The sequence below is a fragment of the Echeneis naucrates genome, chromosome 16 (assembly GCF_900963305.1).
Source record: "Echeneis naucrates chromosome 16, fEcheNa1.1, whole genome shotgun sequence".
Lineage (NCBI taxonomy): Eukaryota > Metazoa > Chordata > Actinopteri > Carangiformes > Echeneidae > Echeneis > Echeneis naucrates.
The window spans coordinates 3,887,156-3,914,937 of record NC_042526.1 but is presented as its reverse complement, the minus strand read 5'-3'; the positions used below and the strand labels follow the sequence as shown (position 1 = coordinate 3,914,937).

Here is a 27,782-nt window from a genome sequence, read left to right as displayed (position 1 = left end):
CAGTTGCCTCTCCACTGATTGACATTTTTACTGATTTGTAACGACTCCAGCAAGAAATTCAACTAATTGGTGAAATGAATTGGTGACAAACTGAATGCTTCAAAGCTGCAAGTCATAAAAACCGAAGAGTGCAGTCAGTGATATTTCAATTACCCGCCGTGACGACAAGGATCACCTGCTGACATTATAGTGGTCACCATGGTGAACAGTACAGGCGTTTACTACTGTAGTCTGAAGCGCCTGCTGCTATTTCTGGAGACACTTGTCTGGGTCATAGGCTGTTTTGTTAATGGCACACACGAGGTTTTGTTTATTTGTCACAAGGAAAAATAAAAGAGAAAGCTGTAAAAAATCTTGTCTGGCTCAGCAGCTTTTTGGAGGCGAGTATTTCTGGACCAGATTTTAACCCACAGTGAGACTAAAATGCTCCACAACTGACAGTAATCAAATACTTAGGTGTGTTCGTGTCTGCTGGGAAAAATGGGTGATTTATTTTTATTGTGGCTACAAAGCTGATGAGTAGAAAGTGTTTTGTCTTTAGGAAAATGTTTCACATTATATGGAATTTTAATGCCATTTTGACACTTGTATATGGAATACATTTCCATGCATCTTTAAAGCATGTTGAATCGCCTCGTGTCTCAACAGTGTGATATAAATAAAGCATATATATTTATAAACTTCCTAAAGTCTAGGAGACACCCTGATGCTGTCACAGCAGGCATGATCACAGAACAGCGCTGTGGAGTCAGAGTCTTGGATATTTTCCAGGCTGAGAGGAGTTAAGAAAATTGGGAATTTTAGGATCCAGCAAGTTCGAAGTTTGAGCCATTCTGGGGCCTAAAAAGGAGCGCAGACTTTCACTATTCTTTCCTCAGCTTGACATTTTTCACCTCCTACATCTGATACTGATGGCCGAGGATGTCCTCCAAATCTGTTGCTTTCCTTTGGATGCTTATGGCCTCAGATAAAATGATGTGCTTCTCATTCTGCTGAGGTGGCAGTTTAGGTATTTGGTATTCATCTTTATGGGACATTGCAGATGGAGAGATGACTGCGTTTTACATCTTGTAAAACTGACCTTCCCAAACCCTGGAGAGGGTTTCTGCTAACGCGTCCACAGTCATACATACATGCAGTTACATCAAAGATTTACCCTTTAAACAAAGCCTTTTCAGTCCTTTAAATACATCTTCAATTATTTTTGGTAGTTTTGAAGCGAATCTATCACATTTAGTCAGCACTGTTTATTGTTAATGGGTCCAGAATATCACTTTCATGAGATGATGTTATTTCTCCTCTGCTGGGCTGACGGCACCAATCAAACTGGCTGCCATTGCCAACCTTTCTTTCCCACACAGATGTCTTGTCAAGTGTTTGCTTTTCTAACACACAGACTCAGCAGGCACCTTAAATCCTCCTTTTAGACAAACATTGTTGTATAAATGTGGTAGAACGCCTCTGGCAGGGCTGAGTGCATTCATACAAGGAGCACTGTACAAGACTTTTGCCACAGGTGCTCTGAGGGTGGAGCTGTGTGTTGTACAAATACAAATAATAAAAACAGATCAAGTAAGTAAACATCCTGATTAATGATCGTATTCAGCTGTGTGTTTAACATCTGTCTGTTTTAGTATTTTCCCAGAGGAAAAACCATTAACTGTTTAGTTTTATCTTATTTTATTCTTTGAGGAATTTGAAATGTGACAACTTTTGGGAGACACCTGATGTGATGTTCATTTGTTGTCTCACTGATGATGGTCGGGCTCAAAAGGTGACAGGAAGTGATGCCCAAGGACACACACACACACACACACACAGTTTGATGGGAACAAAGGAAGAAATATCAGCTCGTCCTGCCTCTGTGTCAGTAGCGTGACTCAGTGAGTGAGTAGAGAGACGACAGACCGCTGCAGCAGCAGAGTTTCCCGTTCAGGTTCAGATGTGGGGCTGAACAGGCTCCCCAGAGACGCCGCTGAGCTGAGGACACGGGCAGATGTGATTCATTCATCATTTATCTCCATCCGTGGGACTCTTCTCCTCCTCTTTTTCCCCCCCCATGGTGCCAGAGTCCCTCGAGAGCCTCAGTCCCATCCACCCCCTCATCATCATCATCATTACTGTGACATCAGCAGCAGCAGCAACATGGGATGATGATCAATCCTGAAGATAATGATGATGTTTTGTTTTTTTTTTTTAAGTCGATTGTGGTTTCAGAAGATAAAAACGTTTCACTATGACGAAAGTGCTGGTTTAATCCCAAATTGTTGAACATTTGAATAACAAAGTCATTGGTTTGACAAAGCGACCCTTGATGAAGTCATAGTGATGTCATCAGGGATGTCTTATCCCACAGAACATTTGACCACAGAGCCTTTTTTTTTTTTTTTTAACTAACTGCAGATTTACAGGTTTACATTTATTAGGGAGGGGTGTTGAATGAAGCCACTATCAAGTTGCATTCTGGGATATGAAGGATGCAGATTTTAGAGCTTCATCCATATGAAGGATTCAAATTGTTGTTCTGGCTTTGACCATTTTTTTTTTGTCTGAATATCCGCATTTCAAACCTCCCAGTTCTTACTAAAGTTCAATATTAAACAGCCTTCACTTCATTTAAACGAACTTGAACACAAGTTTAACCTGTTAACACGAACGCTGTCACTTTAATGTAGAAGTTAGCTGATGGATATGAGCTCACATTCAGCTCCAGCTGTTTGCTGGAGAGACGCAGTCAGATCACACGCAGTTTGCGTAACGACCGTGAATCCACCTTTGGAAAGCACACAAACTCTCACACGGCAGCACTGCAGCTGCATCCGCAACCTTTCTGCCTTTTTTAATGAGCTGCTCTGATGGCTCCGGCGGGTGCCTGGGTGTAGATACGGGACCCCTGAAGTTGCAGTGCGCAGAAATGCGGATGCAGAGTCCGAGTCTAAACGCGTCCGGACCAACACTTGTGTCCTCCCGTTGCGCACAGCCAGGCGCAGCGCAAACTGCCGCGCAAGGAGTGCTTACAATCTCTCACAAAACACACAAGTTTGGACAGAATGACAGACATGTTCAGTACTCACTCAGGAGCAGAGCAACAGGCAAGAAGAGGAGACACGCAGAATGGATGGGAGATGTCATGTTGACCCGGCGATCCGTCCCGACCTCTCCAAGTTTCAGCTTTACACCGGAGCCCCCGATCCCTCTCTCTCTCTCTCTCTCTCCCTCGGTGCCTTTACCGTCCTCTCTCCTTCTTCTCTCCTTGATCAGACACAGTCCACCGTCCCGCTCCTCAGCCGGTCCGGGTGTCTCCTGTCCTCCGTGCAGCTCGGTGCTCCGTGTTAAAGCAGCCACGGTGCGCTCCTCTGCGCTGAAGGGGAGGGCGCGTCCCTGCCGAGGAAGGGGGGGAAGGAGGAGGAAGATGAGGAAGGAGAGGAGGAAGAGGAGAAGGTCCCACACCAGGCCTGGGTGGACCGGCAGTCCTAAAACAGGTAAAAACAGCAGCTCTAAAAATGGAAAATTAAGACCTCTTCATCAGTGAGCGGTATTTAACTGCTGCTCAGGTTCAACCCAGAGGCTGAAAATCTGGTCCCTTCTCCAACTGTATGTTTTATTTTATATACATGTTAGTTTTAATGTCAAATCTGAATCTGAAAGCTGCAAAAAGGAAGCATGAACCAGAAATATTTAAGTGAGGAAGAAGTGCGTGAGGTCTGTTTACTGGAAACACATAACATGAAAGATACTAACAAATAGAGACAAGCAATTTAAATTTTTTTTTTTATTATTCCAAAATGTTTGGGGGTAAAATAAATGGTAAAAGATACAACATAACTGAAGGAAAAATGAACACAACAGAAAGAAGAAGTGACACAGCTGCCACCCAGAGTGGAGCTGTACTCGGCCTGTCCTTCAACAGGGTCTGCAGCTGAAAGGAGAAGGTGCTAGTAGTCAATATAATGCATCTCTCTCTGGCTCAAGCATGGACACCAGCACTCAAATATCTGCACAAATCAACTGACTCCAGTCAAATGTCTGAAAACAAAAGCCCAACCACACGTCCGGATGAAGGAAATGTTGGTAGAAGTGAAGTGGAGCTGCTGAGGGAGAATTCACACTTCCACCTTAACATGTTGTCTAAAGGCCCAAATGGAATCAAACGTCCAAAACTGGTAAAACACATTAAGGCACTTGCTAGACAAATCCAACTGAAGAGATTCTAAACACAGACGTCAAAGGAACAGGACTTTTATTATACAATCAGCAAAAAGTGTGGCCGCCCTGCAGTGAAACGATGGGCGTAAATGGGCTGTACACAAAGCAACGCACTCTAGAGATGAATAAACAGCGCATCTGACAACCTGAAGGCTTTTCAATGCTCACCAAAACAGGAATGATTTCTCCATTCAAAACAGAAAAGACAAGCAGGGTGAATCTCTGCAGTCCAACTAAGTGCTGCCTTCTAGAGTCCGTGAGACGTAACTGCACGTTCAGTTCAAACATGATCTGGAAAATCCTGATAAAACATCGGCAGTAACAATTACAGTTTAAGTGGTGGGTTTTGTTTTTTTTTTTTATTATGTTTTTATAACTAGGTTGACAACTCTTAAAGCAAGTATACAAGTCTTACAAATACTAAATGTTAATTTTTTTTTCTTAAAAAAAGGGAGCGAACACAGAAAGAAAACACAGGGAGCAGTCTGAGCAGAGCGCTACACATGGACGGCTGCCAACCTCAAAACTGGGCTCCAAAAATTACAGAGTCTAAAGGGGAATTTTTTTTTCCTGTCTGGAGCACCTCTGTAAATATTTATTTGACTTCAAAAATGCTTCTTTTAGTTATTCCTCATTGTTTAGTCTTGTTTGTATCTAGAAATCAGAGTGGTGAAAACAAGGTCAGGCTGAAATAGTGTAATGAGATATGCTTGAATCCTTCCAACGGAGAACAAATATTATTAACTTTCAGTAAAAACAATTCAACACGTTGATCCTCAGATAGATTTGGCCTTGCGAGGTTATCTCATCTCCAACATAACAAGAGATGACAGAAAAGAAATATGCCACAAACTTAAATTGGCTTTAGATGCTTCATACCTTCGGTTGCTGGGATTAGCCTGGATGTGTTTTCCTGCAGCAGGTTAAGAGGCTGCTGCGTGTTAGAGAGGGGGGGGAAAAAAAATGTCCAGAACTGCTGTTTGCTTCTAAGGCTGAGATACAAGTTTACATTTTGAGGTGAGACGCTTCTTCTTTTGGCGTACTATTGCTTGGAAGTAGCCCTCTGGCATCAAGAAATAACCAGTATCCCCAAAACTCAACATGTCTGACTGATGGGTCAGAAGAACATAGGAAAGAGACACAGCCGTGTTTGGTCTTATGGATCACTCTGCTGGACATTCGAGCCTTATGCACATTTAAATGAAGTAACATTGAAGGAGTGAGAGGTTTTGTGTGTCTGCGACACCAGACACTGGATCAGCATGATCTGTTTCTCTTGACTGTCTTTTGACAGTATTTTGCATCATAATGTGGATAAAACAAGGAGAGTGCCTCTTGGGGGAGGACGGGGGAGCAGCAGTAATGAAGGTCTAGAAGAATCTACAGTGAATGTAACGAGTCTCTTTTAACAGAAATAAACAATCTTTCTGTCCAGACCATTATTGTCTTGCATTGAAGATATGTGTAGGGAAAAAAAACAACAACAACAACAACAACAACACAAGAGTAACAAAAACAGTCAAAAACTGGACACTTCACCTGAGCAGTTAGAGGAGGAGGAATGGGGAGAAATGCCCAGGGGGTAGAAACAGCTGGATTTTAGTGTCAAGTGGAGCAACCGGTGGACTACAGGGAACCTTCTTCTTTAACCATGTGGAAAGTTTTCAAACACTTTCTTTAAGGATCCCACATCTTCCATCTCCAATCAACAATATGCTCCATCCTCAAGCTCCAACAAACTGCTCAGAGTGGGGTGGCGTTGTCCTTGTTGCTTTCTGCAAACGCGTAAGAAAAAAACGGGACTCATGATCTATATCTTCGAGGACAACCCTCTCCTCCGCATCACACTGAAAGTGAAGGACTAGTGGTTGACAAGACCCTGCAGCATCATCATCAGGCGCCGCGCCCTCTTGCTGAGCAGGCTGTGGGGGTCTTGCTGCAGGAAGGCGAAGAGCTTCGGTCTGACCTGGGCCAACACGGAGGACATGTGGTCTCTTGTCAGGGGGTCGCCGTGGTCCAGATTCATCACTGCATCCTCCAGGTAACTGTGCAAGGACACAGAGGAAGAGACACAACTGAGTTATATAACAACCGAGAAAGGATGAGTTCCAATTAAAGAGTTTTATTTATTTAGTGTAAGATGCTGCAGTCATGTTTGTTTTACATGGCGAAAAGGATGTAAAATTGAAAAAGATTCACAAATGCAATCAGAAAATCTTGTTTAATTGATTCCCACAAATATAAAAACAGTACAAGGATAACTTGCATACACTTTGTGTTGTGACCCTTGGAGTTGCTGCAGGGGACACAGAAAGACAGCTCCATCACTGTCTCAACTATCTATCACAGCTTGAATGTCAAGCACTGTCCTTGATCACCTTTCCTTGATGCACGGCCAACTGTCTGGATATTTTCACTCATATATCGAAACAGAAATTTTGTTTAACAAATTCTCACCTGTGTCTCTCTGAGGCTGCACGACATTCACCTCGAATAATTATTTCAGTCAGACAGCTGGTGGCTGCATTGTCCAGACTCGGTCTATTTTAATCTTCCACCCCAACATCAGTGTCTTTACGCTTTTGACCATTTATCTCTGTGTCGCAGGCACTACCTGATCCCAGTCGAACCATTAGAGCTCATTCCCACATTACAGAGGAGTGCCAACACAAAGGGACTTTTAATGCCACTGCGCCTAAAACATTCACTGCATACCGTATTACAGCTAACGTGTTGCAGGAGACAATGTGTCAGTTACTGAACTGTCCAATCCCCTCAAGTAAAAAATACTCGAATATGAATCTCATGTGCTGATTATTACCAAACTGTTAACAACTAAGCTGAAACAAGAGCTAGTGTTTTTGTTTGTCCTTATCTATCAGAAGTAAAAGAGAGAAAGGTCCTTCATCTTGTCCAAAAAGTCAAAATCTATTTAATGCTTTCGGTCACTTATCTGGAGTAAACAAAAATATGCAAATTTGTGTGGTATTGACTGTGTGTGGATGGACATTTTTGTATTATCTCAATATGAACTCACTTCTTTTAACTTATTTACAACAGCTTTGAGTTTCCTTTATGACCTAAATACATGTAGCCATAAACAGCCAGAGGTGACAGCAGCATGTTTTTGTTTTGGCCTGTTTTGATACTCCCACTGAACTCTTTCCTTTCACAATCTCCTTGTATCTTAGCTATTAACACTTCAAACTCAACCGCACCCTACCGCCCTAATCTTTTTTTTCCAGATGGCCCACAGCAGCACCAGAGAGCTGTATTAGCAGCAGCGGGCAGCTGCAATGTAAACTGAGCAGCGGACATGTGCTGTAAAAGGACTGTTAGAGAGGGAGGTTATCTGGGGAGAGGAGAACACGAGGACATGACACGCAAGGTTTCAGGAAAGCAAAGGACATGAAGTGAGCAGAGTCACTGTCCATTTTGAGGACGCAATGGCACAACGTAAACTTTTAAAAGAACAAAAATAAAACAGGGAGTGAACGACAGGGTGAAAAACACAAGGACAGAAAGACCCGAATGAGAGAGATTATCCAAAAACTGCGATGCCATTCACAAGATCATCTGAGCTCCCCGAACAGCCATGTAGCAGGGGTACAGATGGAGCAGGGTGATGGGGTCAGCAGTTTAGCACCATTTGGCACTCAGGAGACAGCGGATAATGGACATACAATGGAGATGAGATGGGAAGCAAAAGTTTAGGCAAAGAGTGACTTTTTTTAGTGATCGAGGGGCAGACTGTGCTGGGGGATAGACCTGTAATAAAACTGACAACACGGTCCCTGCTATCATTTCGTGTGAAAAGTAACTTAAAAATTATTTTTGTGGGAAGGGAAATTTACAAAATTCACTGGTTTCTGATTAAAGTCAATGCAAGGTATACCGGTTGCACTGAAAGACACCTCTTTGATCAACTTATGGTGGTGTGATGCAATAATTTAATGAGACAGATTTTCTGCAAACAATCTGAAAAAAAAAATGTACAGGCAACATTGTATGGTTTAACTATGTTTGATTCACAAGCAAAAATAGGTGTTATTTTAAATCTGCATCATTTGAATAATTTGGAAACAGGTCTAAAACCTAAAATGACACCCACCCTAACTGTGTAGGAGGAGCATGCAATAAAACACAGATGTTCTACCTGTGCATACTTGCACTCTTTGAGTTTAGCTTTTTGACACAGAGCAGCTGTTTCACTCAATATCCCTAAAATTATGTTTTATTTATTGCTGCAAGTGAAGGAAAATCCACTTTCGACTACTGTTTTCTGTTGTCACTAACATTTGTGTCATGTGCTCATTGAGAAGTAGTACACCAAAAAGGTCACGGTTGCCGTTACTCTTAGTTAAGGGAAGGATGTTACTATGAATGTGCAGAAATTACATGCTGTACTAACCCTCCACCAAATGGTGCATGAAATAACCTTGGTTTCCTCACCTGATTTTCAGCTCAGAACGGGTTGAGAGGTTAGAGGACAGCTGCTGGATGAGTGACAACAGCACAGGCTGGCTGAGAGGGCATGGGTGCTGACCAAAGACCTGCTGAGAGTCAATGGTCTCACACACATACAAGACCAAATTCAGATCTGTAGCCGACAGAGCCTGGGGACAAAGGGACAGAGAGAAACCACTGTCATGCATCCTTTCAAATGCCACCTTTCCTGCAGCAGCTCTAGAAGAAAACATTCCTGTCTACCAATTACAAAGCAAAATCAGACTGACTGTAAACAACTTGCTCCCTACTGGTGCCATGTTACTTCTAACACCAGGCAAGGAAATGGCCATAAAAAAAAACAACTTTTTCTGCCAAATAACTACATTTGTTCAGACAAAACTCAAAATGAATCCACGCAGCAATAATTGGTTCAGCAGGGAAGTAAATCTGAGAAATGATTGTAGAGTGTTGAGTGTAGATGAGTTATTCTAATGGTTATGTTAATTGTTAACCAAAAAGGAAATATGTTTCTCTCACACACAAACACATACACTGAATTTTGTGTGTGTTTGTGTGCAAACATGGCTCATAACGATGAGTGAGTGTAATGGCTGTTTGGAAAAGGTACAGGTATGAAGTTACTTAGGGCAGGAAAACCCAGGCATAATGAGTCCTCATACCAGAGCACAAGCTGGAGTGGGACTGTAAATGGGAGTGTATGAGGCTGTTGCAGAATATTGGCTTTCTGGGCCTTATTGTCCTGGCAGATATTATGTGTGTGTGTGTGTGTGTGTGCGCGCATCAGTGAATAACTCTAAGTTATGTGACGTGTTGCCACTCATTACACCCATTATGGAGGCTGCAAGATACACGATGGTGCACATCTTTATGTCTGTGTGTGTGCAGGTTACCTGCTGGAAGGCCTGGTTAAGTTGGCCCTGCTGGAGGAGCTGCAGGATATTGGCCTGCTGTGTCTGGAAGTCTAGGTGAGCTGTGGGGACAGGCGTGCCAGCGGCCGACCTCATTGCCTGCATGATGCTGGAGGTGACCACTACCTGCTGCTCCTTCATGGCGAGGCTCACCTCCCCTTTGACAATTCGTTGCACGTGGCTAAGAATAGACTCCTGCAAACTAGGAAGCAAAAGGACAGAATAGAAGACATAAGGACAGACAGAGAGTTCACCTCCACATTACTAGTATCTTCAACAGCAAGTTTGCTTTGATTTGTTGTGATGTGTCCAATGTACAGCTTTGAATTCTGGCCCAGTCAGGCATTGCCATTTATTTTTCAAGATTTTCCAGTTTTAGTTGGCCAACTACTTTATCTCTGCCCCACCCCTGACAAATGAATAACTCTAGAGGCCATGAAATTAATTGCGGAGGGAACTAGAGACTTGATTGAATTTATGTCTTTACATTAGCTGCAGGATTAAGCTTTGCTTGTTTCTACTCTCAAATCCATTACGCACCTGCTCGATAGGCAGTGAATAAGGCCAGCACTGCTGGCACAGGCATCTGCTGATATGCAGACCTGATATATAAAATGTCTGCTTTGAATGTTAATCAGTGATCTCAGATGGGTGAGTTTTGTCATTTGACAGAAAGAGCTGTTAGAAAAGAGTGAGCAATGTCAAAAAAGTAATTTTTTCTTTTATTTTTAATCTTAGCATTTAAACTAACAGACTTTACTGGTGACAGCAGGTTTGTTACATCTAGAACATCATAGTAAAACATCATCATATTTAGGTAATTCTTCAAATGTATTTTGATGGACTAAAAAAAGGACAAAGGAAGGAAAATGGGGCATGTAGTGTGAATGGAAGAGAGTTCAGAAGCAGATTTCCAATCAAAAGTATACAGCAGTGTGATCAATAAAGGATAGGATACATACTTTCCCACCATCATCTGGATCTGGTGCTGGATTTCTGCACGGACGTTGGCTGTGATGTTACTGGCCAGCTGATCACTGGAGCTTTGAAAGTTGTCAATCATCTGTTGGAGCTGGCCAATCATCGGGTCTCGCGTCTCCTGCTCTCTCTGCTTTCTGCTCTTCATGTGAGTCTCGAGCTGCTGGATGTCTACAAAGATGGAAGTCAAAAGACAATGACTCCTTCCACACAAACAAACACAGATGAAGGTAGTCTGTGAAGTTACTGCATTTAAAGAAAATATACCATCTAATGCAAACCAAATACACAGGAGTGTAGCAACAAGCTCACAAAGGCACACGCAATACAGTAAGTATTGTTCATCATGACAGCTTCAGTAAAATAAAGCAAGTATGTTCCGAGAGGGTTACAAACGCACTATAAGGGAAAAAGACAACAACAACAACAACAACAACAACAACAAAAAAACCTCATGGCCTTGATGAAATCTGAAAAAGAATTATTACAGTTTCCCTGAGCTTGGTATTCATTTCATTAAACTTTTGAGATAAACAGCAGCAAGATAGAGGACAAAGCATCATTCCACCATTGTGAGGAAACAGAGTTCAAAGGGACGGTTCAAATGTTGACATTTAGTAACTAATGAATAGTTACTAACTTTGTTTCCGGAGTACTTGATAAAAACAAACAATTTATTTGGTCTTATGTTGTGGTCATGCAAAACAAACTTAAATCATCACTAAATTTTGAGGTTGCCTTACACTCTTGTGTTCCTTGCTTGAAACTGTCATTGATTTGCTGAAACATGGACTGACAGCCTCTCTCAAAAACAGGCAGCACAATGCTCTGGAAGGCGTCTTTGTAGGCCGCCTGGATGGGCCCCTGCATCGCTTCAGCAGCCGCTCGACCAATTGCATCTGTTGTGTTCTGGAAAATAAAAAGTAGAAGATTTGTTTAAAAGCAGTAGAGGAGACTACAGAGGGCTTAGTCTGCACAACGTCAATAAACTGTATTAACCAACTCATGGTTGTATGTGACTGCTAATCACTCAAATTGCAGTCACAGTCACCTCCTCTGCTTCTGAGTTACAGCAGTGCAGTGAAGTTGAACCGTTTGGATATGAGTAATTTAATCAGTTTATCGTTGATTCCAAGGTAAAACTTAGGCTGATTCCCTGAAGCTGCTCCTGAGATATTGTGTTCACGAGAAAGGGACGAATTGGCAGATGACCTTAGACAAACACCTCCAACGCTGGAGGTATTTTGAGCGTGGGCGTGGAGGCATGAAAATGCAGACAGATGGGGAAGTAAGCCAGCTACCTACCTTGGATTTGACCACCTTGCTGACGTTGTCTTTCAGTGTGACCTCCACAGCAGTCAGTTTAGCAGCAATTGTGTTACTCAGTTGACCTGTCACAGGCTCCAGACTCTTAGAGATCGCTGGAGAGGAAACAATTAACAAGACAGATTAGTAAAAGCGGACCTATAATTAGGCCTGTGATCAAGGAAGAGTAAAAAGACAAGAACATCTCAACCTCGAATTAGAGTGCAGGAGAGGAAAGGCAAGCAACATCTCCAAAGTCACTGTTCAATATTAGAGTCAAAGTGCAACACACCTCAGCTGCCTTTGTTATATTTAATTTAACTTGTGCCTGGGTTGACCTCAAGCATTAAGATAGCAATGTGATTTATTGATGTACTGCCTAGAGTGTACTTGATCATGTTTTCTGCAGTAGGAATATTTAGCAGTATATTTATTTCCATCTTGAAAGTCATCCTAAAATTAAAACGGTTGCTCGTTATTGATATCATGGCTCCACTAATCCATTTGTCAGAGTGGTATGAGCACACTGAGCTTATTTAATTGACAATCTACATTAAATAGATTAATAGATTTTGTCACAACAAGCCACCCAGTCAGCGCATGTCTATATTACATAAGTTAAGTTTCAACAGTGTGACGTGCTAAAATGCTGCGTCCACATTAGCACTTCCAAGTAATTTTTCTAGAGACTTCTGTCCAAAGTAGCATCTGAAAAATATGAAAAACAGCTAGATCTCATTTAACTGACCTTATCTTTACCAAGCAAAAGGCATCACAGCCAACATCTGGTGAAGAGTGGAACAGACAATCCAGCTGACCAAATCATATAACTCTGCACTAGGTGGGAGGGGGAGGAGTAGCAGGAAGAAAGAGGGATTGGAGAAGATGGGACACTAAAAAAACTGAATATTTATGGTTGTACATTTGTTGTTTATATATTTCAAACTGTGTGCTTCTTTTACTGTTCTTGTCGGTGCTGTACCTGCTGGATCAACAATTTCCCTGACGGAGACCTCCCAAGGGATTAATAAAGTCTATCTTATCTTATCTTATCTTATCTTATCATTATCGTTTTGTTGTAAGAGCAATGCCAGCAGATGTACAGTTTGGCTGGATATCCTCTTGTCTAAAATTTTGAAGTGCAGTAGCGACAATATTCTGGACACTGCTAGTGCAGATATGGACAACTGGCCTTTACGGACTGGCTGTGTTTAGAAAAGCAACTAACTGCACCATTGGGGTAGAGGACCTCAGCCTTTTGTGTTTGACCACTCTTTCAGCATGAATGGGAAAAGTTCCATGTCCACGAGAAAGCGTTAAATCAAATACTCAACACCAAATTGCTCAGAGAAGAGACTAACTTCATTTTCTGTGGGGAGCCGGTGAAAATGGCCATGGCGGATTCTTGTTGTGAACTGGAGTATTTTGGACAGCATGCATGAGCAGGAAAGCTCTTGGACTACAGCTTTTGAAATGTGTGTCAAGAGTCTTCAGAAAGTTCTCCTTGTGTGATGGAAATAGCAGCAGCCTCCCTTTCAGCACAGTTTGAAAGCAGCAGGCTTCATTAGAGGCATCATCCAGCTCTCACTAAATACCAGCAGAGTAAATGGGTGACACAGGCAACTGCGTATCCATGGCGATATTGTGAGGCAAGAGCTATTGACATTATTCTTGACAATAGTTTTTTCCCCAACTATCTGCCCAGTGTCAGTGATGTCAGGGGTACTAAGCTGCGACACACCATCTTTCCTATAACCCTGATCATGACTCCATTGTATAAAAACACTGAATCAAACATATGATTTCACTGTAAATTAAGTAAATCTAGTCCTGTCTCTGCTCCCAAATAACAAAGTAAGCGGCTCAGATATTATCATATTAGAGATTCTTAAAGCTGGTCCACTGAGATTCTTTCTCAGGGGTACACTTAGTGACAAAACACAAAGGAAAACTGGCCATCTGTATGAAAATAAATTAAAATGGCTTGTATTTATAGACCAAGTAGGCATGGACTTCAAGAGTTAGTCATATACTTCAGAGATCCCTGTAGAACATCAGAACACAAACTGGTGCTCAATGCACTAGAGAAAAAAAAAATCTTTTTAAACAGTTTCTAGGCATTTTATCAGATGTGTACAAAGGTTCTTTTCTATTAATTATCCAATGGACTCAACTCACAGGGCAAAAACCACTTAAAGTAAACTTGTACTTTATCCTAGACACTAATGAGTGAATGAAATCGTTTTGTCAGTTGCTCTCCCACATGTTATATCCCAAAACCCTTTCAATGGGTATGCAGATGACATTAAGGGATTTATCCAAAGATTAATGTGTTATTAAATAGATGTTATGTCAAATAGCTGAGTTCCTACAGTGTTAAATCTTCAGAGGTGAAAGATACTAAATGTGTCATGAAAGCTGTAGAAGAGTGTTAATCCTAAAGACCTCTACATGAGTTAAACTACTTCTGAGAAACTGGTGAACAATCAGTCTCCGGTGGTGAATGTCAGAGAGCTGAGTCTGAATATAATATCTTTGTACATGCTTAGGCCCTATGAGCTGTCAGTTGAATTGATATTTAATAAAGTATCCAAAATATTTGTGTGCTTCCTTACTTGGTGGGACTGTTTTCTTCATTTCGTCTCGCAGAACTTTGTCCATTCTGTTGGTGAGGACTGAGCTGAGGGTGTGGCTGAGCTGTTGGCTGAGCTGCTCCTGAAGCTGCTGCTGGTGATTCTGACTCTCTGCCAGAACTCGCTCAAGTCTGCGCTCTGAGGTCATTAATGGTCAAGGCTCAAAATAATAATGCTGTTGAAGGATCACCAGTGAGACCAGCATGTTCAAAAAAATGACAACGCTACAGGAGTTCCACAAGAGGAGTGTTTGAAATAGAAACCTCCTGTATACAAAACCATTATGAGCTACTTACTCACGAAAACTTCGTACTTAACGGAAAACAGGAAAGTTTTAAGTGCTCCAATTACCATCAGGCCTGAGGTTGTGTGGCTGAAGAAAAATCAATATTGCTACTGCCTGCAGGTTTGTGCTTAATTCAATTTTATGTCTGAATATTGGTATCGGAGTGGTTCACTGGGCTTGGGGTATAGAGCAGGGTTAAGTTTTCCTCAGAAAGTCTCATGGGTGGTTGATTTCACACAAAATAACTACTAAAAATGAACAAGAAAGAACAAAGGATACGTTCCTGTTCCTGGTGGTTGGTCAATACGTGCTCAACCTGAGTCATGATGGAGCTCTGCATAGCTTCAATCTGTCCACGCAATTCAGTCAACTCTCTTTGCTGGCTACGCAGGAGCATCAGCAACTCATCTTGTACGTCTACGTTTATCTGTGAGCACATGGAGAGAATGACTGAACAAAGGAGACCAAGTGGCCCAAGGAAACTTGCTGCTGAAAACCAGGAGTTGCACATTACTCAATATTTCAGATATATACACAGAAATAAGTAAACAATCTTTATATGAAAAACATTATTATAACTGAAGAGGCCATTTGCTACATAAAGCTGAAAGTTAGGTGCAATATGTTTCCTCAAGGACTTGAAAATAATTAATAGAAAAATTTAGTAACAGTAAGATGCACAGATTCTTACCTGACCAGGATCCATTTGCCTGGATTGAGATGATTCACTGAGATGAAGTAACAAAGAAACATCTTTATGAGCATCATAATACCAACTAATATTTGAACCAATTAATCAAGTTTCCAAATTGCGCTAATATGTTCATATACATGTTTCTATGTATATTAAACAATACACTTTGTCGAGTAGCTTGTATAAACTTAGTTAAGTTAAAGAATGGACATAAAAGCAATGACTGCTTCTTATTAAGAAGCAGTCAGATTTTTGCCTAATCTTTGCCTTAGCTTGACTCAAGCCAACACACCTAGCCTCATTCATTTCTCAGTTATATCTTTATGAGGTGTTAATGTCGAACAATGCATAAAAAAGGGAATTAAAATTTATTCAGACTCCACTTATCTAACTACTAAGATACTAAAATACTCCAATTAGGGACTGACTGACAATCACCCAAACAAACAAAGACTTAATGTTGGTTATTATATATCCACACAGGTTTCTCAAGTACCCGTCATCTTTTTTGGCCTTCCTCTTTAGTTTTGGTGAGCCTCGTGGTGATGTCTTCCAGTCCTTAACTTGGAGCCTGTGAGATGAGCGAGAGCCACAGTTTCCTGAGGAGGCTGCCAAAATTGCCACCTCATCATCGTGGTCACTGGGTACGTACACACGCACGTACACACACACACGTACGTACACACACACACACACACGTACACACACACGTACACACACACGTACACACACACGTACACACACACGTACACACACACGTACACACACACACACACACACACACACACACACACACACACACACACACACACACACACAAGTAAGAAAGCTGCTGGAGCCTGTGAAGCGTGCTGATGCCATGCACACTGTAATCATCTTTGAAAAGGTCAATAAAATAAAAGTGTGCCTTAAAAGGGAGCATGCTTGCTTAAATCTATCTACAATGACACTAGACATTTTCTGGGATGAAGTTCATTCGTGTTACCTCTGCTCTGCCGCCCCATCCTGACTGTCATTCTGTGCAAGGTGATAGGAGCGCCGATGGTAAGGCGAGCTCAAGTGTCTGTCCTTCTCATCTCTTGAACTACAACACAGCAAACAAATTCCGCAAAGCTCTGGTTGATTAATGACTTCCACATTGATTTTACAAGTTCAACACAGACACAGTTCCCAACACAATCCAGTCACATTGTAACTGCCACATTGTGTCTTCTTTTGTTGCAAGCCTTATCTAACAGCTCCTTTATGCTCAAGTATATCTTTGTGCCATTAATAGAACCATGAAAGGTTCTATTAATAGAAATGAAAACTGGTTTATACTTAGAGAACATTAAAGACCACATATGAGTTTTATTTTTCCAGGGCAGTGAATTGTGGAACATCTCTGAGATACTTTGTGTGGATGTGTATGTTTGTAATTGCTTAATGTATTTGTCCATGGGGGATTCTTACCAGTCTCCAAGGCCATTGTCTCGAAGACTGTTCCTGGTTTCTCTGGTGATGTCAGGTGCTGCTGGCCAAGGTGTGTGGCTAACACCACCATCAGAAGACCCTCCTCCGACTCCAGGGTTCTCTTGTGATAAGGCATTCTCCAGTAATGATGGGGTATGACTGAGTCTAGGTTCAGACTCTACCGCCCCGCCCACTGGCCCATCTGCCCCTCCAAGTTCGAGGGGCAACAAGCTTAGACATGAAAATGCAGTTGTTTGGTTAATAAATATTGTTTGAATGTTTTAATAGTTTGTGTATTTTTCATTGCTCGCAAGCATTTACAAATGTAAGCTAATTTACAAATGTAATTTGCCGACGGCTTTGTTTTGTTACGGCGCGATCTGTTAACACTTCTGTCAACACATTTTCTTCACTTGTATACTCCATTACACAAACAGCAGGCCCGGGACCATCTTTGTCAAGTAACATTGTCGTCTTTAGCCTACCCATTGTTGGCTGTACATGGTGAGGTGAGCAGGTGCAGAGCAGAAGCAGCTGAGGCCATGCTGTCTGTTTGGAGAGCAGAGAGCGGTAAGGAATCCAAACTGGACACCAGCCCACGCTGAAGCTGCAGGGTCTGAGATGCAATCTCTGGCATGTCTTGAGACATGGCTGTGGAGGCGGAGGAGATGACATCTGGGGAACGGGCCCTTGTTGGCGAGGCCAGTGGTGGTAAGAGGGGGGAGTCCAAGACCTGAGGATTGTCAAGTGCAAGAGGAGCATTTGGGGATACCAAAGCCTGGACAGAGAAAAGAAGAGTCTATCAGACAAAAGATCATCCCATTACAATATTACATGACTGACGGGAGAGTGTGTCAGTGTGTCCTGCCTGCAGGTTCTCCAAGCCAGGTAGTAGCACAGCAGAAGCAGCTCTTGGGCTGCTAGTGGAGGCAGAGAGAGTGAGACTACTGTTGCTACTGCTGCTGTTGTTCTCTGCTCTGTTCGGACTCTGACTGACATCATCTATAGCTCTGGACAAACACAGACAGACAGACATAATGTACTCACACAAACATGCTAATGCAAGTGAGCAAAAAAGATAGTAATACATTATGTAATCATTATAAACAGGATTTACGTGTACAGTTAAGCTAAGATCAAGCATGTCAAGCACAGCACTGGGGAGATACAGAAATTCGGCTTCAAGCCGTAATTTCAGAGGAATACATTCTTTTAAAGCAAACCAATATCCAAATGGAAGGACTGTAGCTCTATAGCTCAGAATAGTCACTAGTAATCACTGTTCTGCGAGACATAGAAACCAACCTGTTAGTTGAGTCAGAGTTGCTGCTGATAGCTGTTACAATGGTCAGACTGCTGGCACTGCTGCCAGGAGATGCTGGTACCTAAAAGGAGAAAAATAGTTATTTAAGCAGAAAATATAAAGAGGGGCTTGGCAGGGCCATCCTTTGTGATGTTCATCAGTTGACAGTTTGCAGGATATTCAAAAACTAAACCAAACTAAAGCATTCTGCAGACAACTAGAATAGGTCCCAATATACAAAAAAGGTTGTTCAATAACTTGAATTTCATTACATGGATGAAACTGAAGACCTGATTAATCTTGCTGGTTATCTAATAAAATTGTACATTCATATAAACCCAAACATCTGAACAGCAGGTATTCTGTTTTGTACAGACTGGATTAACAGGGTTATGAGTGTGTGTCTGCTAAGTGCTGGCAACAGCACTCTGCCGAGATGTGGGAGGAGGTGCTATGCAGGGAATAAAATGTTGCTAGGTGACAAATAAAAGCATGTTTGAAACATAGTGCTCATCTGACAGAGCTGAAGTGTGTCTGACCCTTTTATAAACTGCATGCTGAAACTCGTACGTGAACCAAACTGCCCAGTAGCAAAATACAGATGGCATATGGCTTCATACCGAAGTACTCGGTGTCATGAAGGCATCAGGAGTCATAAGCTTAGGCATCGGTCCACTGCCAGCAGCAGAGTTTGGGAGGAAGTCAGCAGGAGCAGGAAGAGATGGGATCTTCCTTAGGTCAGTCTGAGAGCCACTTCCTGAGTCCTTGTCAGAGCTCTGGTCAGTGAGATGGTCTGAAAACCCTGCTGGAAATACAAAAAAAAAAAAAACACTTAAGTTGCAATGTTTGTAACATATATGTGCTTTAATCTTTAGGTCAAGCCAATAATAGCACACAAGGTGTAAGGGGGAAACACGGTAAAAAATTGCATCGATGTCTACTGGTCTACAGGCACTACTTCTCTTCATTCACGCTGGCTGATTGATAATACCTTCATACTTATTCTTAAAACTGTCAAAATTGAGAGACAATGCCAGTTATATTAACCAGCTGTTCAGTTCGATAAAGCTAAAGCTCCACTCCTCTTTCCTCTAGAAACCTTCACAGGATCCTCTCCATGGATTGAGTTTTTTCCTTCACGTTGGTTTATTCTGAATTCTTGTTACTGTGACTTACCAAAGCCATCCTGGGAATCAGAATGAGGCAGGAAGACCGCAGAGCTGGACTCCATATTGGGTTGAAACCAGATTTGGACATCCTGCAGACTCCTAAATGTACACAGACACACAAACACAGAAATTTAGGACTGTTACACACCTCAAAATGGATGAGCCACATGCCTCCAAAATATGAAATAGCATGACTGTATTCATTTGAATGTTAGATCAAACACCCATCTGTGGTAATTTGGTATTTATTTATTATCACCTGCCTTCGATATTCAAACCAAAGTAAGATAATATCAGACAGTGAGTAGGGACTTACTTGGTGTGAACACAATAGAGTTTAATCTGGATCCCAGACTTGGACTCTGTGGGTCCTTGAGTGCCCTCTGAAAGTAAACAAAAACAAAAAGTGGTACCTTGTTCTGTGGATCAATCCTACATATTTTATGTTTTAAAAAGGGAAAACAATGCAAACTTCAATTCAGCGTTGTTCCAAAAAGTCACCAAATGAAAACAGAAAGCTAATAAATAACTTTGTTTTAAAAGTTAATTGTGTGTGGTAACTCGTAGAATATCTAAATGACTTACAAATATCGTTAATGGAAAAAAATAACAATAAAGTGTAAAGAAGCTCATTTGTTTGTTTGTTTTTTTTGTTGTTTTTGAATAGTGCAGTGCATGCATATAATCATGTACCTGTAGTCATGCTCTCACTCTCCTCCTCTGCAGGAAGGACCTCAGTATGTCGCAGTCGGCTGTGGGTTACATCCCGGACTCCGAAGCTGAGCACAGGATGAGTCAGGAGGAACTCGGAGACAGCTGTGAAACTGGCTTTCCCTTTCTCCAGATCCTGCCGGAGCTCCATTGCATACAGGACCTGGCAAAGAATGACATCAGTGATGAAGCATGAAGTCAAGCTCGCCATAAATAGATAAGACGTAGAAAGTTTCAGATTCCAAGTCCACAACTTTTTCTTGCATGCGGCCTTCCAAACAAACTTAATTCAAACCAACTCTGTGAGATGAGGTATAGACAAGATTTGCTTTAATTTAAATGATATTTAATTCAATGGAATGACTTCCTGGCGGAAGATTTGAATTTAACTGAAGGAGGCAGTTTCTCTTCAGATTAATGCAAAATGTTAATTGGCTGACACAGAGTAATTGAACAATTAACAAACTGTTTTGACATTTGTATCATATCAAGGAATTGATACAACAACATTGTGCTTACCTTTCTCTGTACATCAGTGAGGATGAGATACTCAGCAGAAAGGTCCAGGCTAGCCTTCAGACTTGGCAGAGTTGATGAATTGAAGGGATCTGGAGAGAACCTATGAGAAGAAAACACTCCATCATTATGTCTTTAATGCTAATTAGTGGCATTTGCTTTGGATAATAGAATTTATCATTTTTACATTTTTTGACTTAGAAGTCAATTTTGACTGGTCTGACACTAACTTAATGGTAAGATGTCAGACAGCATTGAATTTTCAGGGTTCTGTCCAGGTAAGGTGAGATTATATTGAAAAAAAAAGAAAAAAAAATCAGAAAGAAAAGAAAAAAAGATTTGATAAGATTTTAAAAAGATAAACCAAAAGGAATAACCTGATGGTCTGTAAACAGGTCCAGGAAACAGTGCACCACATCTTCAGCTCCTGATTCTGATCTGCTCCAGTAATGAGGAAGCGCCAGAAAGGAACCCTACAAAGAGAAAAAGCAGAAAGCACCAGAGGTGACAAATGAGAAAGACACCCTTAGATTTGTCCATGTACTGCACGTCTCCGTGTTTCCTGGAAGCTCTGTGCGCAGCCATGATTACTCACTCTGGGTCCTGCCTCTTGTGGTTGTCACAGAAAAGAAGGCAAGAGAGGGGACGTCCTCCATGAGGACGTAATTCATGCAGACATCTAAATAGAGAGAGAAAAAGTGAGAAAAGGTGATTAGAAGATGGCGAGAGGGAAAACCAAGAACACAAAAAATGTATCACACACGATAAACATTCTCAAACACACATTTAGAAAATATCTCCCTTGCATACCTGGGCTTGTCCTGTCCTCCTTCTATATAAATCTGCCAGAACTTGATGTATCCATCATGGCTGGCTGTCGCTAACACAGTTCCATCTGGAGACAAGGCCCCTTCACTGACCCGCTGAAGAGACAGGAATAAACTTCAAAGGTCAATAGAGTAAGGAATGTATTGAACAAGCTCCCTCAAAAACAGTCAATCAAAAAATGTATGGTTCACCTCGCATCACTTAAGTGTAGTATACTGAGCAAATACTAGTTATTTCCTAATTAGCATTTTGATAGAAACGTAACAGTAGTGTTGGATATGGTTCCTCACCTGAGTATGTCCCTTCACTGTGATGAGGCCTTCCTTCAGTTCTGTGGCATCAACAGGCCAGTTAGTGTTGTTGGCTCTCAGCACTTCCAGGTCCCACACCTCAGCCTAAAACAGAGGAAAAAGAAAATAAGGAATGGATATGTATAGTTGGATTAGATTTTTTTTTAAATCTGATTATTTCATTTATTTTTATTTATTAGCTCTGTGAGGAACTCCTGCAATTTTGTTTTATCGAATATACAACAATAAAGACATTTAATTTATATATAATAAATTTAACAGGTTTGTAATAGTTAATCACTTTTTTTGAAGATGTTAACACACCTTAATAGTCTGATTATTTTCAAAATGTGTGATAAAACTGGTGTTTTACAATTCAGTAAAACAGTGACTAAAAGTCAGCATTTGAAAACCCCCCATTCCCTACTTTTCCTATCTTCTTAAATTAGGTTCAGTAACAAATACTACTGGATCAGTCTAATTTCTTTCCATGGGTCAAACACGTCTGAGTGAAATGCTGATACCCTGTCTTCATGTAGAAGAGCCAGAGTCTGGCTGGTGTCATCCTGGCTCTCCTCATTGTCGTCCAGGATGAATGGACACCAGATGAGGCGACGGTGGGAGTTCAGTGGAGTGTCTTCTGGTCGTCTGATATGAATCATTATCTGATCTCTGCAGAAAACTGGAGTAAAGGAAATTAGGAGAGAGTACCACTTCTCAGAGAACCTGTTTCTGCTATTTCTGTGGTAAAAGCTGTTGCGTTTGGTATTTTAGCCAGATATATAAAAAGTACAAATACAATTAAAACCAGCTAATGTACACACACAGGCAACACCCTCCCACACGATTTCTACAACATGTCAGGATACACTATCTTGTTTCCAGTGCAGGTGAGTTGCCAGACCATCAGGTTGCCTGCTTCATCTACACAACCCAACAGGGAGGAGTCAAGATGGGCAAAAGCCAGATCTGTGACGGCCCCAGTAAATCCTTTCAGTAGGGAGCGCTCAGCTAAAGCCAGACTCAGGACACGAATCATTGCATGGTTGTTGGCTCCTGGAGAAAGAGATTAATTTTAGAGAAAGCTAAACCAAGAAGTAGGTATCACAGCAGTCAGTGCAGGTAAAATTATTTCAGTAACAAGCGTAGTACCTGATAAGCAAGCAAATACCAATTTATTCCGTATAACTGAATAACATATTGACAATGTATTTTGACCATTCATTACCATCTTTTACATGCATGATCAAGTAGTCATGAACAAATGGAAACCTTGTTGCTTTTATTGAAACACATAAATGCTAAATAAGCATTTAGAAGCCAAGCGCCCATTTACTTCCAAATCCTTGTGGTATGTGCACTCTTTGTTTAAAGATCCAAATCATCAACACATCTCAACACATTTCAATACTGATGTAAATCCACTCAAATAAAATTATAATTTTAAATAAAATATTGTTTCAAATGGAACCTTGTAAAGCACAGAGCCTTAAAAAAATATGCGTAACTGCTTAAATTTTTACTGTCTGGACTAAACATGGACAAAGGAATTAAACCATGTACATGGTTACTGTTTAAAAGGACACGAAAAATCTCAAAGTCCAAGATAAAGGCAGCATTTTATGAGCAACACATACGATTTGCTAACAACCTAACTGTCTGTTATATTAATTTGTATTATATGCACATCACTATCATCAATAACATCTTGAGTGGTATTGTAAATAAATAAAAAAATTAAAAATAACGTTGGACTCTCACCTCTAATGGCATAGGCCAGGAAGGAGTTGGACACAGCTATCAGTCTACCATAATAATACTTGTGCTCCCAGTCAAACTTGGCAACTGGCTGAATCTTCACCTGAATAGAGAACAAGTTACCATTCAACATTAGTAAATATTTTTTTCAAAGAGTTCATGATGACTTTTCTAAAAAGTGGGATGTGACCTTTAACAGTCAAAGCCATTCAAAAGAATTGAATAGCTGACAGAATGAAGAGTGCAGTGATCTGCATCTGCATCAACATCCTGTTGAGTCATCACTGTCATATTATATAAAAGTGCAATAATATAAACGTTTATCTTAGGAATATAAAAATTTGTGGAAACAAATCATTTTAGGTGGCCAGCAGCTTGAATGTGCTACTTTGTTATTGCAGAAGTTCAACAAATGTGTGATTTACACACACACAGGACAGCACTGTTTTGTAGTTTATGGTCGCAGTTCTTACCTTGTTGCTGCCTCGTGCTTTACTGTTAATGCTGGAGTCTTGACTTGCGACAATCTCCACATTGTTTGAGGTAATGGGGATACAAGTAGATCCATCATCACCAGAGAGACAGCTGATATTGAATCACATGAATGTCAGTACAAATATGGGTTCAGTTTCTTGAAAATTCAAAGTATCTACAAATACTACTCTGCCAAGTTTGTTAAGTAACTGATTCTAAACACCCACTCACATTATCTGGCTCTCCTGAGGGCTGCTGATATCTGTGGAGAGGGGTCTGGTAGACTCTGACATGGTTGACCGATCCACGCTTGCCAGAATGCCAGCTGTTCCCAATAACCCATTCAACTCTCCATTAAAAGATAGCTTTCTCTCACTGTCACTTGATTGCGCATCTGAACAAGGAAATTTCATGAATTTACACACAGTACACACTGTAAATAATGTGAATTCAAACTCAGTAAGAAAACTCCAACCCTGCAGCAGCAAGGTAACCGTTTGTTCTAAAGATTTGTATTAAGTTGACTAAGAAAGCCTCACTGACAATAATGTAACTTATAGGTGTAAATGTCACAATACTTAAAATGCCATGAAGAGCCTGAATTGCAGAAATTCATATTCTTGTTGAATTCCATTAAGATTAGCTTTTAGATTTCCAAGAAAAGAGGTGAGTGTATATACAAAATATACAAATTTAAGAAGAAGCAGTAAAGAATGAACGTCACTTCCTGGCACAAGGAATTAAATGCTTTGGTGTAATTTGTTTGTTTTCTAAATACTAAGATACAATCTCATTTAAAATACAAAATTAATTCAGAGAGACAGCCTATTAACACACTAGAGGAAGAAAAACTGTTTCTGCAAGATGCCAGTTACACATTATCTCTTGCAGACATTAATCTGCTCCCTTCATATTAAAGCATGACACCAATACAAAACACCAAATACTTTTTTTGCACACACTTTTTGATTATTTCATGGCAGAGAAAGCACAGTGGAACTGATGAAACTGATAATAACAGCGCTCACAAACGTGTCCACGGTACCATTGTGAATTCATGATCACAGCACAGGGAATGCGGCGCAATGTTATTTTTCTTTCGAGATCAAAATGGTGCAAATACTGCAACACAACGGTAAACAATGTTAGTGCAGAAGCGGGACGTTCAGTTCACAACACATTCAGGCGAAGTTGAGGACACCAGTGCTGCTTTTACTCCCGACTTCCCAGCAGCTGACAGTATCTTTGCTCGATGCCATAGCGAGCTTCTGAATGTGTGTGTCATGTGCTGGAGGTGCCACAAACAAATGTGATATCAGTATAAACAATTTAGCGAAAAAATAAAACAACGACCTTCGTACGCACTTTCAATGGCTCAAGCTAATGCTCCGTGGCGGTGAAGTAGCACTGCTAAATGAAAAACTAAACTCCGGTTAATGGTCCCTGTATATAAACAACACATGAGCAGGATTCATTTATTTATTTATTGTAGACTAACTGAACAATTTCACCTTTGTCGCCAGGTAAGAGCAGATATAGCTTCACTACACCAGAAAATAGACTGCAACCAAGCTAGCTGTTAGCGCAGCTAGCAGTTAGGACGGTGAAATACTTTGCACTTAGCTTAGTTAGCTTTCTAAACACTCTCATGAAAAGCGAACGCAAACGCAGCTGTGCCTGAATGAGTGTGGATTTTAATGAGTAAAAGCCGTGTTTTGGCGTGGAGGCGTTGAGATAACAGGGCAGTGAAACTACAGCTACGACGCTAAATTCACTTCTATGAGGCGGCGTGCTAAAGCAGCTAGCACAGTTAGCTTGCTAGCCTTCGATTAGCCGCTGCGGCCTAAAGCAGCGCAGCCGTTTTTCACTCCCGGTCCGACTCACCGGTGCTGTTGCCCGGACGGTCGAGCTTCAGGATGTCCCGGAGATGCTGGGTCGCACCCTCAATGTCTATATTAGAATTGGACGCCATGGGTGAGGGAAAGGGGGAGTCTGGGTTTATTAAGGGGGAGAAAATAATTTCTTGTTTGATGCGACGCTGTCAATGTTCACTTCGTTCACCCAGAGCAACCGTCTAAACTTCCGGCGATGTCCGCGCTGTGAAGTCCGACTCTTCGCTGCGCCATGTGATTGGTTCCTACCTCAAAGTCTGACGAGGTTAACGCATCAACATTAAGTTTCATTTAAGTAAAAATGAAACCTAAAATCTATATGGTCATTGTAAACCTATTTCTGAAAACGTTGGAAATTTTATCATCAGCTTAATCGACAACAATTCCCGTCTGCTGACGCTCACTTTAGTTTGTTTATTTATAGTTTGGATTGAAAAAAAAATCCCTTAAATCATCTGAAAACACATCTGTTAATTCTTATTTTTTAACAGGCAACACCAAGGGAGCTAGGGGAGAATGGGTGTAAAAGTGGCCAGTGCTTAAAAAAAAAATACATTTTGACATTTAATTGTACACATTCAATGTTACTGCAGAGTTTTATTGACTAATGTATGTATTGTAATCTCCAAGGAAAAACAAACTGGTTTGCATTCAAAAAAGTTGATTATCTATTTGCTTCTTCCTGGATGCCGAAGGGCCCCCTGGTGGCACAGTATTTCTTTTCTTATCAAAGGCTGCCTGTCTTTGTTGTAAACCACAAATCCGCATCTGTACAAGGCAGGTTTTTGGCTTCTTACATAAAAAAACAAACTTTTTTTTCAGTGCAATGACACACGATTGACTATATTTTGTGTTTAACTTCAGGAAAAAAAAATACAACTTTGCAATTAACGGAATGGTTCTATTGGTTTGGTTACTGCTCAAGTGAAAGAGGTTCATTTTGGAGGCTTCAGTAGCAGTGCTGTTGAACTGTATTTTATTATACACAAGGTGGCTTGTTACTGATCGATTAAATTTGGTGAACAAAATAATTCTTCAATGCAGAGTTGAAGTAATAGCTCCCAAGGTTCAAGCTCCTGAGCATCTGAAAGCTACTACTTTGAAATGCAACTAATGTTATTTCATCACAAGGAGGCCTCGGTGCAGAAATTCATCAGCAAAACCTAACAGTATCTTTTGAGTAAATTATGTATTCATTGCAGAGATAATCTCTTACTGTTTCAACACATGAATCATTCTGCTTCATATGATTTGGGCCATACATTAGATGCGTGACCACTTATTGAACTGAGAGTAGTGCAACAGTAATCACGTGGGAACACATACTATTACTGTCAGGTGTCAACTATATGCAAGACAAAGATTGCTATTTTCAAATTACTTCAATATCCAGTGTCATCTCCGGCCAACATGACGTTATGATTCAACTTCTCTCTCTGTTCTTCAATTAATGGTGCCCACTGATAGGGTACCAAAGAATCGACCCAATATCAGTGTGCTGCCCCCTTTCTTGCAAAGTAGCATGAGGCAAAGATTGCTCTGACAATAAAAAGTGAATCAGTAGATGGACCCTTAACTACTAAAACATAAGAAACTAGAAAAAATGTGAGCTGTTCAAATCTATCTGATACCCAATCCACTCATGAAGCAGCTCATTATCAATTCAATAGACCTATGGCTGGAATATTTATTTGACCTTTTTCTCATTAAAAATTTCAATATGAATCAGGTATTTTCAGTTATCCAGCTGAATGCCTGTGTTGTCATGTCACCCAGAATAATAAAGTAAAAATATGTACTTAATATGTAAAAGTCAACACTTGTATAAACTATGAACACTCATAGTAAAGAAATAAAGACTGGGAAAACATTTAGTCCAAGAGAATGATATGGAGACAAAGCCACACCA

General features: G+C 40.9%; 2 protein-coding genes across 3 annotated transcripts in view; both read right to left on the bottom strand.

The window, feature by feature from the left end:
• Positions 1–5,276, bottom strand: part of nrn1la (neuritin 1-like a) — a 52,983-nt gene extending 47,707 nt beyond the window's left edge. Inside the window, exons 1-2 of the mRNA XM_029522394.1 lie at positions 5,250–5,276; positions 3,075–3,381 (exon numbers count right to left, since the gene is read on the bottom strand). Of these exons, the coding sequence (XP_029378254.1) occupies positions 3,075–3,381; positions 5,250–5,276 (334 nt within the window). The remainder of the gene's footprint in view (positions 1–3,074; positions 3,382–5,249) is intronic.
• Positions 4,481–26,061, bottom strand: edc4 (enhancer of mRNA decapping 4). Of its 2 annotated transcripts, none has more exons than XM_029523693.1 (30): positions 25,866–26,061; positions 24,213–24,375; positions 23,981–24,092; positions 23,511–23,610; positions 22,619–22,805; positions 22,274–22,421; positions 21,750–21,854; positions 21,442–21,554; positions 21,227–21,310; positions 21,009–21,104; positions 20,635–20,734; positions 20,098–20,278; positions 19,721–19,787; positions 19,412–19,503; positions 18,856–19,040; positions 18,238–18,317; positions 17,801–17,942; positions 17,418–17,710; positions 16,933–17,163; positions 16,466–16,564; positions 15,977–16,120; positions 15,478–15,514; positions 15,066–15,213; positions 14,483–14,638; positions 11,868–11,983; positions 11,306–11,471; positions 10,547–10,733; positions 9,567–9,786; positions 8,659–8,822; positions 4,481–6,251 (listed from the first exon to the last, which is right to left on the bottom strand). In XM_029523693.1, the coding sequence occupies exons 1-30, from the start codon at positions 25,951–25,953 to the stop codon at positions 6,068–6,070; spliced, it is 4,188 nt and encodes a 1,395-aa protein (XP_029379553.1). In that variant the 5' UTR covers positions 25,954–26,061; the 3' UTR covers positions 4,481–6,067. The 2 variants fall into 2 exon arrangements, with proteins under 2 accessions (XP_029379553.1, XP_029379554.1); XM_029523694.1 differs by having other exon boundaries at positions 15,977–16,051.
• Positions 26,062–27,782: the final 1,721 nt, after the last annotated feature.

Excerpts from the sequence above, each read along its gene's own strand:
- edc4 (XM_029523693.1), bottom strand. The coding sequence starts at position 25,953 with ATGGCGTCCAATTCTAATATAGACATTGAGGGTGCGACCCAGCATCTC. Across the intron at positions 16,121-16,465 it reads GATGGGGCGGCAGAGCAGAG|TGACCACGATGATGAGGTGG; the intron begins GTAACACGAATG and ends GTACGTACCCAG. Across the intron at positions 15,515-15,976 it reads AAGGCCAAAAAAGATGACGG|TGAATCATCTCAATCCAGGC; the intron begins GTACTTGAGAAA and ends ACTTCATCTCAG.